The sequence below is a fragment of the Populus trichocarpa genome, chromosome 1 (genome assembly GCF_000002775.5).
Source record: "Populus trichocarpa isolate Nisqually-1 chromosome 1, P.trichocarpa_v4.1, whole genome shotgun sequence".
Taxonomy (NCBI): Eukaryota; Viridiplantae; Streptophyta; class Magnoliopsida; order Malpighiales; family Salicaceae; genus Populus; species Populus trichocarpa.
The window spans coordinates 1,761,431-1,780,333 of NC_037285.2; the positions used below are offsets into that span (position 1 = coordinate 1,761,431).

The following is an 18,903-nucleotide window of genomic DNA, read 5'->3' on the forward strand; positions in this document are numbered from 1 at the left end:
TTGGAAAAGACACAAAAGCTTTCATGAATATAAATAAAATAAAAAAATAATTTTAAGGTAATATTTTATTTTTAAATATTAAAATAATTTGACTTCATCTTGAAAATTTGACGAAATGATAATTTTATAAAAATAAATTAAATAAATTCTAAATTTCAATTGTAATTAATTTAATATTAAATAATAAAATTAAAAAAAATTATTTAAAAAAATAACATAAATAAATTTAGATTGACTTATCAAATACACATTTTAAATTTTAATACCGATATACCAATAACACAAGTTCAACTACATTTAATTATTGAAATAAATTATAAAATTTAATTTTTAACTAAATATATATTAAAAAATAAATTAAAAATATAAATTAATTAAACAATGACATAAAAAAAACATTAACCAACTAAGATTAACCCCCACACCTGTGATTTGAGTTATAAAACCATAAAATTTTATAGAAAATAAAATAAACAAATGATAGAGTTTGATAAACTTATACTAAAATTAAAAAAAAAAACCAAAATACAGATGTTTATAAAACCTTTTTCTAAATCATTTAGTTGAAAAAAACCTTATAAAACCTTCTCTTTTAAGATACGGAGACAAACATTGATTCACACAAGGTAAGTGATAAACCTTTAGTTGAAAAAAAACTGCTGTAAATACTTTTTTTTTTTCAATTTTTCAAGCTCCCCCCTGAAAAATTCTTGAAAAAGAAAAAATATAAATGATGAACTTCCAATGACAAATAATAAACTTTTTCTACTGTCAAGACTGTAGTTTCTATACATGAGAATAACAGGTTAAGTATTTTTTTCTAGTTGCAAAGGAAAAAACACGAAGTGGCCATGCATACAAATGGAGAAGAATCCTCCTTGGGTAAATGTACACAAGCGCTTGGATGGCGATCGGGAAGAACCAATTATAACTGAACACATACACTGCAATGAGAAGCCCTGCTTGCTCTTTCTTTTCTCTCCTGATTCTTCCCTTCAATTCAAACAGGAATGAGAAGCAGCAGCAATCATGCCAGGAACATGGATCATGCTTCCACAAGCAATCCTGGAGGAGAAAGTGGTGGAACAGCTGCTTCATGAGATACCACAGTAGTTTCTAAACCCAAAACCTTCCTAGCTGTTGCTTGATTCTCTCTACTTTTGATGGTCTTTCTTGACTGCATTGATTCGGAGGCAACTGTTCTTGACGAGTTACTACTATCGACAGATGCTAGAAACTTGTCTCGTGAAAGTGTTGTTGGGGCAGATTGAATAACAGAGCTGAAGACACCCGACTCTCTTAAGCCCTGAATTATGGCCTGAAATATACAAGCAGCAATCATAAATCAATAAGGAAATCACCGAGCAATTGATGCACACGCTTCAGATGCATTTGGCCTTGGGCCTAGAGATTTTCACATCTTGATGGCAAGGATCAGCTAGTTGATTGCACACATCATAATTTTTTTTCTCGGTTTGTACAGGATAATTTCCACCGTCTTAATTCTTAAGCTATGAATTCCATTTGATCTGTTTATTTTTATTAGCAATAAACAATTAGCTATGAATTCCATTCAGATTAAGTTACTAAGCCTTGATCTTAGTAAGCCCTCATGTCAGGATCACAAAGGGCGTGTTACCATGTAAAATCGTAATGCTTTCTCCTTCCCTACTTATTCTTGTGTTTTGGTTATTAGCTCTCCCTTAATTTATAGATGGACAGTTGGGGAAAAAAAACGAACTATATTTGGTTGTATCCTTGTCGTTTTACTTTGTGAAGATGTCTTGGTCTTGCTTACCATAGGAGAATATATGCGAGTTAAAATGCTCTTCCTCAGGAGCTTCAATTTCAAGTCTTTGTCACCCCATACGACATGTTCACGATACCTAAAATGGGAATAAAACACCTTCAAGTATTGTTATGTTTCCAGAAACATGTGAATGCCAGCAGTCCTCACAGAAATAAGAAAAGGAAGTTTCTTACCAGTTTCGCATTTCCTCCTCGGTTGCAGTTGATGCAATTATGAATGCCTGCAATAACATTCGCTTGATAAGATGAAGAGTAAGAAAGAAAAAAATGGAATTCAAAACAAGCTAAATTTCTTGAAAACAATGTTTTAGTTAAAAGCTTCAACCCCTGTATTCTTCCATCAACTTGAGCTATAAGGAAATGAAATAAACCAAAGTAATTATCTCTTGTTCATAGGAAGTGTCATTACCAGAACCCTAACCAAGAAGCAGTTATCTAGGGCTTAATTCCCTGGTTCAACTAAGAATCAAGAGTTATGAGAAAATCTGTAAAACAAAAGGCACCTACACCATCTGCATTCCCTCAGCGAACTGGTACTATGATACAAAGACCTGATTAATGGAACTCAGATCTTATTTCTAGGAAACAGACTGCCTTCAGTTTTTGCACTGTGCACTGACATCATAAGCCGTAAACCACATGCCTCCTATATCTGCAGAATGCAGCAGGGAAACCCTTCTCAAGGATATCATTATTAGTCAACAATGCATAGTGGCCACCACTAGGTATTGGCACTAGCATAATGCAACTTGGCCACCCAGTCACTGCTATATACCAATCCAACTTAACCAGCCACTAACTCGTTTTGTAAGCCACAAAGAATGAAGAAGTAGCTGCCTGGCATCACCACTATCAAAAACATCATTACTTGAGTCATGTATCATTGTCAGCCATTTTTATGTGTTGTCCCTGTATGCTACACTGCTACTATGCACACAGGGATGTAGGGCTAAGAAAAGCACCTACTCAGGCATTTCTCAATCATATTTACTTGCTGAACATGAGTTTTGAAACAAAAAGCAAAAAAAAAAAGGATCCAGAACACAATTATCCTAACATGTTCCAAAGGTCCACGTTCAAAATGATTTCTCTTTGGAAACTTAACTCTTCAAAGTTAAATTTAAAAGGCACCATGTTCTAAATGAACAAGCTAATCTACTTTGAGTCCCCTGTGCAGATGTGCTCAAATTGGACACTGTAATTTTTATATTCATATGCTTACCGCTACTTGTCATGAAAAGGCAGCAGCAGAAATGAGCAAACGAGATAAATATTAACAGAAAGAACTAAACTCACAGATCTGTCAAAATCCAACATAAAGCATCTTTTGACATCCTCCTTTGTAGGCTTGCAGCCACACCGATCACGTCTAGAAGTCAAGTCAGAAAATTTGGAATACGTGTAATGTAGAACAGCAGCCTCTTCCAATTTCACCTCACTGACAATTTGTATACCAGATATAATGTCTTTGTCAGAAAGGAAAGATACTGTTCATGTCACTATAATTGTCAATTAAGGACCAGCAGTGCCATACAAATTTTCAAGAGCTCATATTGAAGAAAATAGCATTAGCACAAGTGGTAAATCAAGAAACAAAAGGAGGAATTTAACAAATTTAAAAATAATGCTACTGCTGACAATTACTGATGTATATCTATACATGCAAAAAGACATGTAGCCCACAAAAATGAAGAATCTATGCTAAACATATAAACATGCTTGCCGTACTTTGGGGTTTTCATATAGTTGTGCCATCTGTGTGCGCCATTAGGACGTAGATGATCTTGAACTCGAGCAGCTGACTTCCCATTTCCATAAGTTAAGAAATAATTTGGATTGCCACGAGTAGATTCCTTGTACATTCCAAAGTACGTATCCTTTGGGAGATGGTCATAATTCTTCTTGAACATCGACACCTGTTAGCATAGATACATGAATACATGGGATAGACTACGCATTTATCTTCAAAGATAGGCAAACATTGATAATAAACAGCATTGTTCAAAACAATAAGAAAACTAAATCCAGAAAATTATGGTTAGAAACTAGAAAAATGCAGGACACACCATTGCTTCAAAGTTTCTTAAAAAATATAACTCATCCACAATCATTGAATCCCTTTCTAACTCTTAAAATTAAATCATCAGAAGCAGCTTCTCTGAAGTGTCATGCATGAAGCAAGTTGAACATAACCCCAGAAAAGAAATACTTCTAACTTTAACCATGTATAATGATCAAATACATTGCAATTGATATAAAATTTTCAAGCACAAGGAATTTAACCAGACCAGAGCACCGATATACAGCATACAATAAATTCATCATGTTCCAAGACAAAGTGCCACGCTCAATGGATAGTTTGAGAGATTTACCTCACCAAAAGGATCCTCAATATCATCTCGTTCAATACTGCTCTCCTGACAAATAAAGAATCAACACTATTTAGAAGAAAAAGAATAGCTGAGAAATATTAATAGGACTGACACTTTTACATTTACAAATCCCCTAATTGCATTATCACAAAAAAGACGTTCCACACAATGTGACTCACATAATTTGGAAACACAACCATATCCACATTTCCAGGAACATCAAGCAGCAACTGCCTCAAAGAATATTCACGGGCACCAGCAGGGTGAATCAGTTCATCAGTGTCAAGATGAAGTATCCAGTCCATTCCTGCATCCTAAAATTTTGTTGTTTGTGAGAACAGAGAATGTTCAAAACAATTTGTTATTACTAGAAATAGGAAGAGTACTGTTATAGATGAGTAAATAGTGGTGCATAATGCATACCCTTGCCATGACAATTGCCATTTCCATGTTGAGAGATTGCTTCACAAACAGCTCATAATTGCATGGTTTGTAAAAGAAACTGGACAGCCATGTCTCATTCCATATCCGACTGATTAAGAAAAAAGGAGCATAAAAACGATAAGAGTTAAGAGGAGACACAAAACAGAAACCATATTGAAAGTTTTCAAGATGATTAAGTTGTGAATACAGGAACAAAATGCATGGTTCAAACAGAATAAACACTCACAAAGAGTTAGACATAGAATCATCAACATTAAATAGCTTTAAGCAAAAGTGAATCTTTTTTCTTTCTTCATTTGAAATAAGGGTAATACAAAGAAAATATATTCAGTTTGCTTCAAAATGAAACAGAAATGAATTAAACATGAACATATGAAAACTAGCCAACCTTTTAGCCTGTTGCTCCTCTAGCTCTGTTGTTCTATAAATCAATTTTACTCCCTGGGAAATCAACAAAATAGCTCACACTAAATAATTCAGAAGAAAAAACATAAGAAAATAAAACCAGAGGAACTCCAATATAAGAATAAAACAAACAATAACAAATTGGTAACATCAAAGGTCATGTGAACTCACAGGAATGGACTCCAAAACTTTAGACGTGTTAGGAGACGCTGCATTCCCTTCCACGAAAAGGAAAAAGGTTGTCACCCCCATAACCTTATGATAAAACATCCACGGTAGAATCTGATCCAAACCAGCTGAAGTACTTGTTGTGATACATATCTGCAAATTAAGTAACAAACCAACAAAATGTCAAATAAAATAATTCAACTTACAGACAATTGATTCACTTGATTAATCTTTCATTTCTCAAAATCAAAATAGCATTAACATTTTAAAGAACATTCAAAGCTTAAAACTTTCCCTCATTTCCCTTCCCTCATCAACCAAAGTAGCAAACAGATCACAGATAAATTAACTCATAAAATGAAACCAAATCCTATTCAACAAGCAAGAAGAGTACATCACTCAGTTCCAATTCCAAAATATCTTGCAAACCAGGATCAGCGAAGTTCACATCTTTCACAGCAAAAAAAAAAAAACATAAAACCATATAGTTAACCATTAATTATTCATAACTAAAGCTAAAATCTCACAGAATCGACCAAAATTCAATAAAAAAACCCAAAACCCAGAAACAGATCCATCACCAAACCTCAGAAGCCAATGCGAGTCCAAACACAAAACTCAAAACCAATCAGAATTCAACAAGGAAAAAAAAAAACAACCCATTAAAATTCAGCAAAAAACATCAACCCAGAAACAAAATCAATTCAAAAACAGACCTTAGGCCTCAAATTAGCTTGAAAATCAAACTTCCAATCACGAAAATAAGGAAAAGAAGGTGCCCCACTACGTCCAAGACTAGAACAGTCAGATGATTTGTGAGCTTTAGGCGATAAAACAGATAATTCCATGCCAGGGAAGATCTCATGGTTTTTAATGTGAGACCCTTGTGGGGCCCAACGAGAGTTGGCTGTTGTGGGATCCATCATGAAGCCAGAATTGCCTTTCCATTGGAGGATAAAAGCTAAGGCTGCAAGAGAAAGAGGGAGGAGAGTTAGGAGGAGGATTAGTCTTGAGGTGAAGGATTGAGTGGATATGGTGGTTGAGGTAGCGGTGGAGGAGCGGAGGGGAGCGTGGAGGTGGTGGCTGGGCATGGTGGTTGAGAGAGTGAGAGAGAGAGAGAGAGAGAGGGATGGAACGGTGGACTGCTGGTAGTTAAGTTACAGGGAATTTAATTTTAATTTTTGGTGGGAGAGATTCGAGTGTGTTCTTAATCATATATATATATATATATAGACTGCTAGTACTTAAGTCATAGAAGAATTTAATTTTAATTTTTGGTATATATAATGAACACACTCGAATCTCTCCCACCAAAGATTAAAATTAAATTCGTGTGTGTGTGTGTGTGTGTGTGTGTATCTGTGTGTGTGATTTTAAAAATATATTTTTATATTAATTTAAAAATATTTTTAATTGAAAAGGTAATAAAGATTTAAATAATATATAATTTAAATATTACACTGCCAGTAGATATAATATTTTAATATGTTTTTAATTAAAAATCATTTTAAAAAATTAACATGCACCACTATGCAGATAGTTTTTTTACTTTTTAATCTTATAAAAGAAATATAATATATACCTTTAATCAAAGATTATGTCATGAGGTTGTAGAGATAATTTATAATAAATCTATGTTAAGATATTATAAATTAAAGCTTTTAGTTAAAATTTCCTCTTATTTATTATTTTTTTTACTTTTTAAATCACAAAGATGTAATTTATATGTTGATTTTCTAATATATACTAAAATGTTATTGATTAAAGTTTAAATATATTAACCATCTAGTGACCTAGTAATAAAAGTTTGGGATCAAAAAATTTGTTTTCTCTGTGGTCTCAGATTCGAGCCATGTAGTTGCTCATATGATGGCCACTGGAGACTTACATGGTCGTTAACTTCAGAGCTCGTGGGATTAGTCGAGATGTACGTAAGCTGACCCGGACACCCACGTTAAACTAAAAAAAAATTAAATATATCAAACAGCTATGAAAGTGACATTCTCCAGTTTTACGATTGAGCTACCATCATTTGCCTCCACAATGAAGTGGTGCTTCGCCTAGGAATTTGAGGAGGAAGAGCTAGTCCTTCTATGGATGGCGGAAGGTTTGATTCAGCAGAACGATGACAGCAGGCAGCTGGAGGAGTGAGGTGGTGAGTATTTTCGTGAGCTTGTTTCATGGTCCATATTTCAAGTGGCAACCATTGATTGCTCTCTCTAGGTGATGCTTGACCTAGTAAATGATCTTGCTCGATGGGCTGCGGGGGAAACATATTTTGGGCTCGAGGATGAACTGGAGGCTCATTGCAACCTGAAAAGGCTGAAATATATAAAAGGTCTCGCTATTCTTCTTAGATGCTATTTGGTAATGCGCCGCAGCCATATATTTTAATGTTTGGTAAAAGAAATAAATCTGATTTTATTTGATAGGATCTATTAATTTTTGCTGCCCAGCCGCAGGATTGGAGATGCTTCTCGTGGTTATTTTTAGGAACAGTGGAGGCTCCACTATCGCAATGTTTAGTTTTTTTTTTTTATAAAAAACCAATAAGAAAAGTTTAGTTTTTTTTTCTCCGAACACCAGTGTAGTTAATCATATACAATATTTTTTTTTGTTTTTTTAAAAAAATTAGTTTAAGGTGAATTAAATTTACTCATACTATAATGAAATTGTAAATTTTTTTAAAAAAATTATGTTTTACTCGAAAAACTAGTATTTAATATTATTTAATAACACTACATAAATTAGAAAGATATCGCATGATGACGTAGTATTTGTGAAATTTGATCGCAATTCCAATAATAAAGATATCACAATCTTTATTATTTAATAACACTACATAAATTAAAAAATTCAGTTTTTGTTGTTGCGCGCTTAAGAAACCATAGTTTAATGACATTGCACATAGTTTAATGAAATAATAAAAAATATTTGATATCAATATTATTTATTTCATGATGTAATAACAGTAGTTAAATTTACAATATTTAAATTAAAAATCATTAATATATATATATATATATATATATATATTAATTATTTTATAACCTCAATTTGAAAATCATTTTTTTAACCAAACAAATTAAAACTACTTTTTTTTCAACCTCAATTTCAACCACAGTTTTAATCAAACACTTATTTTTTCAAACCAATCTCAACTAAAAGTATTTTTTATAAAATAATTTTTTTCAAACCACAACCACAACAACTACCGCAATACCACAGACACTCTTACACTCATGATGATTATGATGGCATAAAAAAGTTTGAGGCCTTTCATAAAGCCAAGTGTTCAAGGGCCTTTCTACCATTCCGACATGGTGAGACGAGCTACGTAACTATAATGTCGTTGGTTTGCTGCCAAGTTTGAAGAGGTTGAGGGTTCTAAGTTTGAGTGGTTATAAGTTATAACATCTCTGAGCTACCTAGTTCCATTGGGGAGTTGAAACTCCTGAGGCACCTGGACCTCTCATCCACCATGATTAGAAGTTTACTGGAGTCAACAGGTTTCCTATACAACTTGCAGACATTGATTTTAAGTGACTGTTCTTATCTCACAAAGTGGCCTTCAAAAATGGGGAATTTAATCAATTTATGTTATCTTGATATACAGATGTGTATTTGATAGGTGAGATGCCATTAGGAATTAAAAATCTTAAGCGTCTTCGCAAACTGTATGATTCTGTTGTCAGCAGGAAAATTGGGCATGGGATAGAGGAGCTAATGGATTTAAACTTTCTCTGTGGAACGCTTTGCATTTCAAGGTTAGAGAATGTGGTTGATCATCGGAGAGCAAGGCAGGCCAATTTACCGGAGAAGCAGGATCTAGAAGCTTTGGTGCTGAAATGGAGTTCTGATATCACCGATTCAAGAAATGAAAGGATTGAAAATGATGTATTAGACATGCTGCAACCTCATCAGGGGCTGAAAGAGCTGACAATCAACTCTTATTCTTCCACAGAGTTTCCATCTTGGGTTGGAGATCCTTCCTTCTCTAACATGGTGCTTCTAAGTTTGGAGAATTGTGAAAACTGCACATCCGTGCCAGCTCTTGGGCTTTTAAAATCGCTCAAGGACCTTTCCATCACTGGGATGAGTGGACTGCAGAGCATAGGTCGTGAGATTTACGGGGAATGCTGCTCAAATCCTTTTCCTTCACTGGAGACTCTTTATTTCAAAGACATGCCTGGATGGAACTACTGGCATGCCAACGGCGAAGAACAAGTTGAAGTTTTCCCTCGCCTGCATAAGCTTTCTCTCTTGAATTGTTCTCGGGTATTGGGAAGATTGCTATATTATCTTCCTTCATTGAAAGAGCTAGTTATTTGTGAATCCAAGTGCTTGTCGGTTTCTATTTCAAGTTTTCCGATGCTCCGTAATTTAGATGTTGATGGATGCAAGGAATTAATCTGCAGAAGCACGACTCAGTTTAGCTCACTCAACTCCGTGGTTCTTTCATGCATTTCAAATTTCAGTTTTCTAACTTTGGGCTTCATGCAAGGGTTGGCAGAATTTAAGAATTTAAAGATTACTGGTTGCCAGGAGATCACAGATTTTTGGCAAAATGGAGTCAGATTACTACAACATCTGAGTTCCTTACGTTATTTGAAAATCAGAAGTTGTTCCAGACTTGTTTCCTTTGGTGCAGAGGAGGAAGGACAAGAGCTGAAACTCGGCTTGCCTTGCTCTCTTGAAATGCTGAAGTTAATTGATTGCGAAAGCCTTCAGCAACCATTAATTTTGCATGGTCTCAGATCCCTTGAAGAGCTACATATTGAAAAGTGTGCAGGGCTGGTTTCCTTTGTTCAAACCACTTTGCCTTGCACTCTTAAAAGGCTATGCATCAGTTACTGTGATAATTTGCAGTATTTGCTGGAGGAGGAAAAGGATGCCAACATTAGCAGCACATCTCTTCTTGAGTACTTGGATATCAGGAATTGTCCATCTCTCAAGTGCTTATTGTCAAGAAGAAAATTACCTGCTCCTCTTAGACAGCTTGTGATTTGAGACTGTCCAGAACTGGGTTCAATAGCTGAGACATTTTGCTACATGTCTCCTGAACAAATCGAGATCAAATATTGTGGAAAACTCGCTTGCTTACCTGAGGGTCTGAACATGCTCAGTCATCTTCAGGAGAACACTATATGTAACTGTTCAAGTATACTTTCGTTCCCTGAAGGAGGGTTTCCTGCCACCAGTCTGCGAAAGCTCTACATGGGCTGGTGCGAGAAGCTCAAGGCTCTGCCGGAAAGATTGCGAAGTCTCACCTCTCTTGTAGAGTTGGATATTCATACACGCCCGAGCTTTGTGTCTTTCCCACAAGAGGGTTTCCCAACAAACTTGACATCACTTCTGATCACAAATCTCAACTTCTGTAAGCCTCTCTTAGACTGGGGATTACACAGGCTTGCCTCTCTTACTCGCCTCTTCATTACAGCCGGATGTGCACATATTTTATCTTTTCCATGTGAGGAGACAGGAATGATGCTGTCAACTTCTCTATCCAGCATGTCCATTGTAAATTTCCCGAATCTCCAATAATTATCCTCCAATGGTTTCCAGAACCTCACCTTCCTTCAAGAGCTTTGGATCTCTGATTGCCCAATGCTCAAATCCCTACCAGAAAATGGCTTGCCTTCCTCACTTTTGGAACTATACATCCATGATTGTCCTCTACTAAAACAGAAGTGCAAAAAGGATACAGGGAAAGATAGCCCACATCCCTTGTGTTTATATTGATAACAGCTTCATTTATGATTCAGAGGATGAAGAATGAATTCCATTTCATCTCAGAAGAAAGCAACAGCATAGAAGCTGATATTTGCTTCCTCCTATTCTTGTATTCGACTCAGTATGTCAGTTGCTGGAAGTACACATATTTATCAGCATTAAGCTATCATTTTCTTCCATGATGATAAATGTCAATTAAACCTCAAGAAATTGAACAGAAAAGAGTATAAGATGATGAAAAAATGGATGGAATCCATTTTTATCTTGTTTTATATACTCTGAAATTTTAAGTAGATATTTCCCTGTATTTGAAAATTGATACCAGACTTTATTCTTTCATTGTCCAAAAAACAGGCACTCAGAGCCTGCTAGCATAATATGAAGATCAATCATGTAAATGGCAGAATAATGATTGTCTAATACTGATGTAAAAAAAAAAAAGGGGGTTTTCCAGATCTTCTGAGCTCCTATAAGTTGATATTGGCCATCTCAATTATCTTTGTGAGCCATAAGTCCTGGTCCTGCCAGTGGTTTTCCAGATATGAAAATATTCAGAAGGAAATGCAGATGCTTCCTAGTTCTCATCTCCATTCCATAATCTTGGATTTTCATGCCTCTAGTCCGTAGATGCCCTACTTTTGCAGTCATGAACTTTCGGTGTTGGCTGGTAAAAGTATCTATTGCTACATGGATGTTAAAGGTTACTCTAACTCTGCAATGACTGAAGTTGGGGCAGACTAATGCATGAAGAGTTTTGTCATTTGTATTGATCCATTACTGTGAAGGCACAAAGAATTTCGTGGACTCTGTTAATGGGCTTGTAAGCACTAGGCATGTGTATTTAGGTCAAGATTTTTAATTTCGTTTTGGTAAGTGTTTTGTTTTTTCAATTGGAAAGAAATATTTTGATTTTAGAGTGTTTCAGTGTGCCATTTCATGGTTATATTATTCATATATATATAATTCAACAAACATAATTCAAATTCAAAATAAATTAATTATAAATGATGCAATACAAACACAATGTCAAACAAATATAATTTTAAAATTTAAATATTTCTAAATAGTCAAGATTAAATAGAACTTTAACTTAAAGTAATTCAAATTAAACAAAATATTAATTTGATTTAATGGCTTTTCAAATCCGGAACGAAACATGTGAAATGAAACTGGAAGATTCCGACCGAAATTTATCTGAAAAATCCGGAACGGACCGAGATTTAAAATGAGATGAAAATTGTTCTATTTTATTCTTTTTTTTTTAATTAGTATGAAATGTTTCGGCCATTCCGGATAAAACGAAACAGAATTAACAATCTTAGTTTAGGCAGACTATTTATAGTTTTGAAGTAGAAAAGATAAAGATGAGATATTATTAGCATATAAATTTATTTTATGATAAAAATGTCTTTGTCTGTGTTAAAATAAAAAAAATATATATTTTTATCTTTATATTTTTAATTAAACATGTTTTTATCTATTTTTATATTTGTATATTAAAAACATACTTGTCTTAGCTAGAACCGCTTAAAAAAAATCAACTCTGAACCAATCCAAATGTCAAGGAGTATTGCGAGTGAAGATTTATTGGCTGAGAAGAAAATATCTTCTCATATGGATATTTAAAGAGTAATTTTTTTTTTTTTTTGGCTTTAAAATCTCACTTTTTATCAACCTATGAGCCTAATTCAACCAAATTAAATTGGAATTTGTTTTTCAAAAAGTGCTTGAGCTAGTTGCTTGAACTTTTTGAATGGTCCCTGAAGATCAGAATAGATAATACTCAAAGAATATGGTATCTGACTTGGCTTCATTCCTTTAAAGTTTTGTTCTTTGTTTCCTGAATGGCTGCTTGATTTCTTCTATTATTATATACCTCAAAATGGAATGTTCTTCCACCTAAATAAAAGCATAGAGTAGCCTAGTTTTGTTGATCTTTCTATTAAAAGAATACAGAAATGAAGATATTTTTTCATATCAAATAACCTTCTCAACATTAAAAATATAAAAAATCATACCATTAGGTATAATTTTAAAAATTAAAATGTTGATCTTATACATAGTTTTGTTAGATATAACGAAGATAATAAAATTCGAGCTTCTAAACGTTTGCTTGTTAAAAAATTATCTCAATACAAAAGCATAAACGGCTAGTTAAGGCTCTATGAATGATTTCATACGATTCTCTGGCACTTTATACCTAAAGAAAATTATACTATTCTAATGTTTTGGTAAGGAGGACCTGTTTATGCATTGCTTTGGTCGGTAATTGGAATATCTTCCTTGCTTTCACATCAATAGATGGTTTTAAATGTTCTCTTTTCTTTTATAGGGTTTTTTTTCCCCTTTGTGGTCCATTAGGGTAACAATTGTCTCAGTTTGAGCTGCAATGCAAAGATAAAGCAGTGTAGCCAAAGCTAGACTGGTTGTTGTGTACAGGTTGCGAGTTCAACAAGCTGAACGGTTGCCTTGAGATGAGTTAAGATCCTGCCCTTAACTTCTCCTGTTAGGACTATTTCAGGTCCAAAGATGAAATGGAAATGGCTAAAGTATTTGACATTCTAACCGAGAATTGACAGACAAGAACTAGTTTACTGCTTCAGACTGCTTGAAAAACTCCAGGGAAATATAATAGTACTAAAGTGGAAACTGCAGGGGATAAAAAACAGAAGAAATTGATGGTTTTAGTTTCTTTCTCTGACTTGCATCTCCTAGCAAAAGAAACTTGAAGAAAAGGGAATGGAAATTGCTTGCCAGTTCCATGGAGTAGATTCTACTGTGGAATCTTAATTGTGGAGGTTACTGACAAATGAAAACTTACCAACTATTCAAAAGGGCAAAAAAAAAAAACCTAGCAATTTGTATCATCTGATGTTTTAAAATTCAGAAATGCTGGGCAAGTAGATAGGACATGGTTCTGAACAAAACCTGATTGGATGGAACCATGCCAGCTTCACTCTTGAATCCTCATAGGCTCCATTTCTTTCGGTGGAGAATGGAAAAGGGGGGGAAAGGAGAGATGACCATATCCAGCCTTCTAGACAATGCATGATACATTTTGGCATGTTACTGTCTTTGATATAAAAAAAAAATGAAAACAATGGAGATAAAAGAGTATACGTTCCCTATCTTTTCTATTTTGAAATGATTGAAATCCACTCCAAACCTATCTCAAATATGTTTTTGTCTATTTTTCTCCAGCCAAACAAGTTATTATCCCTTGTTTTGCAAAATGATCAATATCGTTAATACTGTAAAGTGCTTTAGATAATCTGTTTGTGTAGTTTGCCAGAATTTCCACGAAAAAAAGCTTGGATTTCAGGCTGCAGCAGATCAGGAAAAGTGTGACGAGAAAACGCACCTAAATAAATCATCTTGTTGAAATTAGTAACAACAGCAGGCAGATGCCTAAACAACGAGATCTGTGTTTGTTTCGAATCCTTGAAATGGTTGTCGGCTTTCGGAAAAAAATGTTAATACAGGGAAAATTAACAATCTACATTGATCTATAACAAGGATGAAAAGTACAAGCAAATAAGGTAAGGATTCCTTGGCTTATGTAAATCAAACTCATTGTTGAAAAAGGATGTAAGAAACATAAGAACATATCTTACGGTTCTTTTCCTGTGTTGGTGGGGTAGCAATGTCATGTTCGTCTGTGACAATGCCATGTTCTGTGGTATTTGTCCCAAAGCTCAACTCCTTAAGCTTAATTTTGTCCTTGGCAAAACACAGATTCCAAATTAGGGATTCTTAACTCTAATTAACCTCTGAAATTATGCAGATCAACCATGTAAATGACAAAATAAATATTTGTTTCATTGTGCTGCAGGTTAACTGGAAGCCTTGAATTAAGCAAGGGAAGAACGAAGGGGAAAGAGGTTTGAGAAGGGAGAAGAAGGTTATCACGTCCAGAACGTGTTGAGAGAAAGAGAGAACAGGGAATAGAGTTTGAGAATTCTGTTGTAAAATTTCCACACCTTTCTGTTACAATGATTAGGGAATTTAAAGACAATATTGTAAATGCCAGCGTGGCATCACTACGTGGCTGTACCAGCTGGCCTACTAGAATATAAAATGAAGCTGCACAAAAACGCAGCCGTTTGGTTCCATTTATTTAAAAATCAAAATCCTGTTTCACTTTCCCCTTTGCTCGTTTGTGCCTTCTTTCCTTCTGTTCGTGACAATGCCCCGTCCATGAAATCAACCTTGTCCTCAAGGTGGAATTGAGGGAATCGCCACTCAAACTCCTCAGCATCCTCCCAGGTTGCTTCTGTCAAAGGTAAGTTTTTCCATAGAATCAAAAACTGAGTTGATGCTGTATTTCCCTTTTTGATCATTCGTCTCTCAACAATTTTCTGTGGTTGTAGCAGGGGTTGTGCAGAGACAATGGGGAGATCGGACTGCACCACATGGTTGCCTACATGCTTCTTTAATTGGGAAACGTGAAAGACGGGGTGGATCACGGCAGTAGCAGGTAATTGTAGTTTATATGCCACTGTTCCAATTTTCTTGATGATTGTGTAGGGGCCATAATACTTTGCTGATAATTTGTAAGAGGGTCGCCTGTGAACCGATTTCTATCGATACGGTTGTAGTTTCAGATAGACTAAGTCACCCTCAGAAAACATCCTTTCACTTCTTTTCTTGTTGGCTTGCTGTGTCATTCGGTTTTGTGCTTGCAATAAATTGCTCCTGATGAGTTTGAACATGTCTTCTCTTTGGGTTAAATACTGGTCCACAGCCTCCACGGGTGAATCCTTAGGCGTATAGGGAATGTGAACTGGAGGCCCCATTCCATATAAGATCTCGTAGGGTGTCTTCTTAGTAGAGGAGTGGTAGTTTGTATTGTACCACCATTCACAGGAGCTCAGCCAGCGTCCCCATTGTGCAGGGATGGTTCCTGTCATGCATCTTAGGTAGCCCTCGATGCATTTATTGACCACTTCTGTCTGTCCATCAGACTGTGGATGATAGGCTGTAGAGTATTGCAAATTGACCCCCTGCTGTTTGAATAACTCCTTCCAAAACTGGCTGAGAAAAATGTTGTCTCTGTCACTCACAATTGTTGCTGGCATCCCATGCAATTTATACACATTTTCCATAAAGACCTTGGCTACTGTAATGGCAGAGTAGGGGTGGGTGAGGGCCATAAGATGGGCATACTTACTAAACCTGTCGACCACCACAAAAATGACTTCCTTCCCTTCTGATTTTGGCAGTCCCTCAATAAAATCCATGCTAATATCTATAAAAGGAGCATGTGGTACTGGTAATGGTTGCAGTAGACCTGGAGGCTTGACATTTTCCCCCTTGTTCTGTTGACAAACTGGACATTCCCTGACGTATTGCCTCACCAGCTTTTGGAGTTTCTTCCAATAGAACACCTGCCCTAATTTTTTTGAAGTAACCGTAGCTCCTGAATGCCCCCCTACTGCAGAGTCATGATAGAGTTTGATAATTTGATGATGTAAGTTCGGTGCTTGTCCCACTACCACCTTCCCCTTTCGAATGAGAGTGTTATTAACCCATGAGTAGTTGGAGTGTGAGCTAGCATCCTTGGTGAGGTCTGCTATAAGCTGTCTCAGGTTGTGATCAGTGTCCCAAGTCTTCTTAATGTCTTCCATGAGAGAGGTGGAAATGGATGAAAGGGTTAATGCACCCAACTCATTGTGAGAAATTCTGGAGAGGGCGTCTGCAGCTAGATTGTCTTTACCCCTTCTATATTCAATTTCATAATCAAAACCCAATAGCTTAGTTAGCCATACCTGTTGGGAAACATGTGTAGTCTTCTGGTCTAGCAGGAATTTGAGGCTGGAGTGGTCTGTCCTGATAAGAAACCTTCTGCCCCATAAGTAGTGCTTCCATTTTGTAACAGCAAAAACAATGGCCAGCAACTCCCTCTCATAAGTGGACAGGGCTAGCTGTCTAGGACCTAAGGCTTTGCTTACAAATGCAATGGGGTGTCCTTCTTGCATCAGTACCCCCCCTATACCCACTCCTGAAGCATCTGTTTCTACTACAAATGTTTTGTCAAAATTAGGCAGGGCTAGCACAGGGGGTTGGGACATTGCGGCTTGGAGCTGTTTGAAGGCCAAGGTGGCTGTGTTTGTCCATTTAAAGGAGTCTTTTTGTAGTAGCTGAGTAAGGGGTCTGCAAATAGTTCCATAACCTTGCACAAACTTTCTATAATACCCTGTTAAGCCTAGGAAACTTCTAAGTTGTTTGATGGTTGTAGGTATGGGCCATTGCAAGATAGCAGTAACCTTGTGTGGGTCTGTTGCTACTCCCTCTTTGGTGATTACATGTCCCAAGTATTCCATCTGTCGTGTCCCAAACACACACTTACTTTCCTTGGCTACTAATTGATGGGTACATAGCAATTCAAATACCAATCTAAGGTGTTGTAAGTGGTCGGCCATGGTTTTACTGTAAACCAATATATCATCAAAGAAAACTAAAATAAACTTCCTTAAATGAGCTCGAAAAATATCATTCATTAAACTTTGGAAGGTGGCCGGTGCATTAGATAAGCCAAAGGGCATGACTAGGAACTCATAGTGGCCATTATGTGTTCTAAAGGCTGTTTTAAAAACATCTTCTGAGACCATGCGAATCTGATGGTAACCTGCCCTTAGATCAATTTTCGAAAAGATGGCAGCCCCTTCTAGTTCTTCTAGCAGTTCATCTATTATAGGAATAGGGTACTTATCTTTGATAGTGATCTTGTTGAGGGCTCTAAAATCAACACAAAATCGCCAAGTCTGATCCTTCTTTTTCACAAGCACCACTGGAGAGGCAAAGGGACTGTTGCTGGGCTGCACTATGCCTGCCTCCAGCATTTCAGCCACTAGAGTCTCTAGAGTATCCTTTTGTAAGCCTGAGTATCTGTAGGATCTTAAATTGACAGCCTGGCTCTCGTCCTTCAGGGGTATTTTGTGATCATGTCTCCTAGCTGGGGGCAACCCTTGGGGATCACAAAAAATATGCTGGTAGGCTGTTAGTAGAGTCTGTAATGGTGAGTCCTCATTGCCTTCCCCAGCATGTGGTATTCCCTGAGCAGGGTTTACCAATTCAGCCTTTCCCACCACTCTCAAGCTGCAAAGCCTGACTTCAGATAATAAGGTTTCAGTGCTAAGCAGTCCATTTAGTTCCTCTAGGCGTATAGATTGAGCAATTCTAGGATTTTCTCCTCTTAAAGTTACTTCTCTGTTCTGCCACCAAAAGGATACCCATCTATCTTCATAGTTGGACAATACATTTCCTAGCAGCTTCAACCATTGGATTCCCAAAATCATATCATAGTTTTGTAACTTCATAACATATATGTCTGCCTGAAACTGAACTCCTTGCATCTTCCACTGCAGGTTCTTACATACTGAAGTGCAAGACATGGTGCCACCATTAGCTGCCTCCACCACCATAGGCTTTATGGTTGTCGTGGGGCATTCAAGTTTGTCCATCAGATCAGCATGAATGAAGTTGTGAGTACTGCCCGAATCAATCAAGATTAAGATGGGACATTTGTCTATCTTTCCCCATACCTTAATGGTTTGACATCCTGCTGTGCCATGGATTGCTTGGAGAGATAGATGAGGGGTGAGATTTTCTGTATTCCTTGCCTCCATGGTTTCCTCTTCTTCTGATGAATTATCTCCATCATCCTCTACTATACAGAGGGAATATAGCTTGCGATTTCTGCATCTATGCCCTGGTACGAACTTATCATCACACCAAAAGCATAGGCCCTTGGCTCTTCTTTCATCCATTTCTTTGGTTCTGATAGGTCTGGCAGGTTTGTGGTTAGGGTATACATTATTATTGTTGAAGGGTGGGTTGGTAGGCGTAGGCAACAAGGCTGGTGGGGAAGGTTTTGAAGGATTGAAGGGGTGACTGGGGTTGGTCTTGTAAGTGCTGGCAGGATATGTAAATTTTGCAGGCTGGGAGTTGGAACTTGCCAGGCTATGTTGTT

At 36.4% G+C, this 18,903-nt stretch overlaps 2 protein-coding genes across 2 annotated transcripts; one reads left to right on the forward strand and one right to left on the reverse strand.

The window, feature by feature from the left end:
* Positions 1-745: 745 nt before the first annotated feature.
* On the reverse strand, positions 746-6,407 carry LOC7487018 (glycosyltransferase-like KOBITO 1). Its single transcript, XM_002297735.4, has 11 exons — positions 5,915-6,407; positions 5,202-5,351; positions 5,014-5,066; positions 4,605-4,713; positions 4,361-4,495; positions 4,182-4,226; positions 3,538-3,725; positions 3,106-3,247; positions 1,984-2,030; positions 1,799-1,886; positions 746-1,318 (listed from the first exon to the last, which is right to left on the reverse strand). The coding sequence occupies exons 1-11, from the start codon at positions 6,287-6,289 to the stop codon at positions 1,046-1,048; spliced, it is 1,605 nt and encodes a 534-aa protein (XP_002297771.1). The 5' UTR covers positions 6,290-6,407; the 3' UTR covers positions 746-1,045.
* Positions 6,408-8,834: 2,427 nt separating this feature from the next.
* Positions 8,835-11,672, forward strand: LOC18109213 (putative disease resistance protein At3g14460). Its single transcript, XM_024608777.1, has 4 exons — positions 8,835-10,140; positions 10,234-10,718; positions 10,964-11,052; positions 11,576-11,672. The coding sequence occupies exons 1-4, from the start codon at positions 8,835-8,837 to the stop codon at positions 11,670-11,672; spliced, it is 1,977 nt and encodes a 658-aa protein (XP_024464545.1).
* The last annotated feature ends 7,231 nt before the right edge of the window (positions 11,673-18,903 follow it).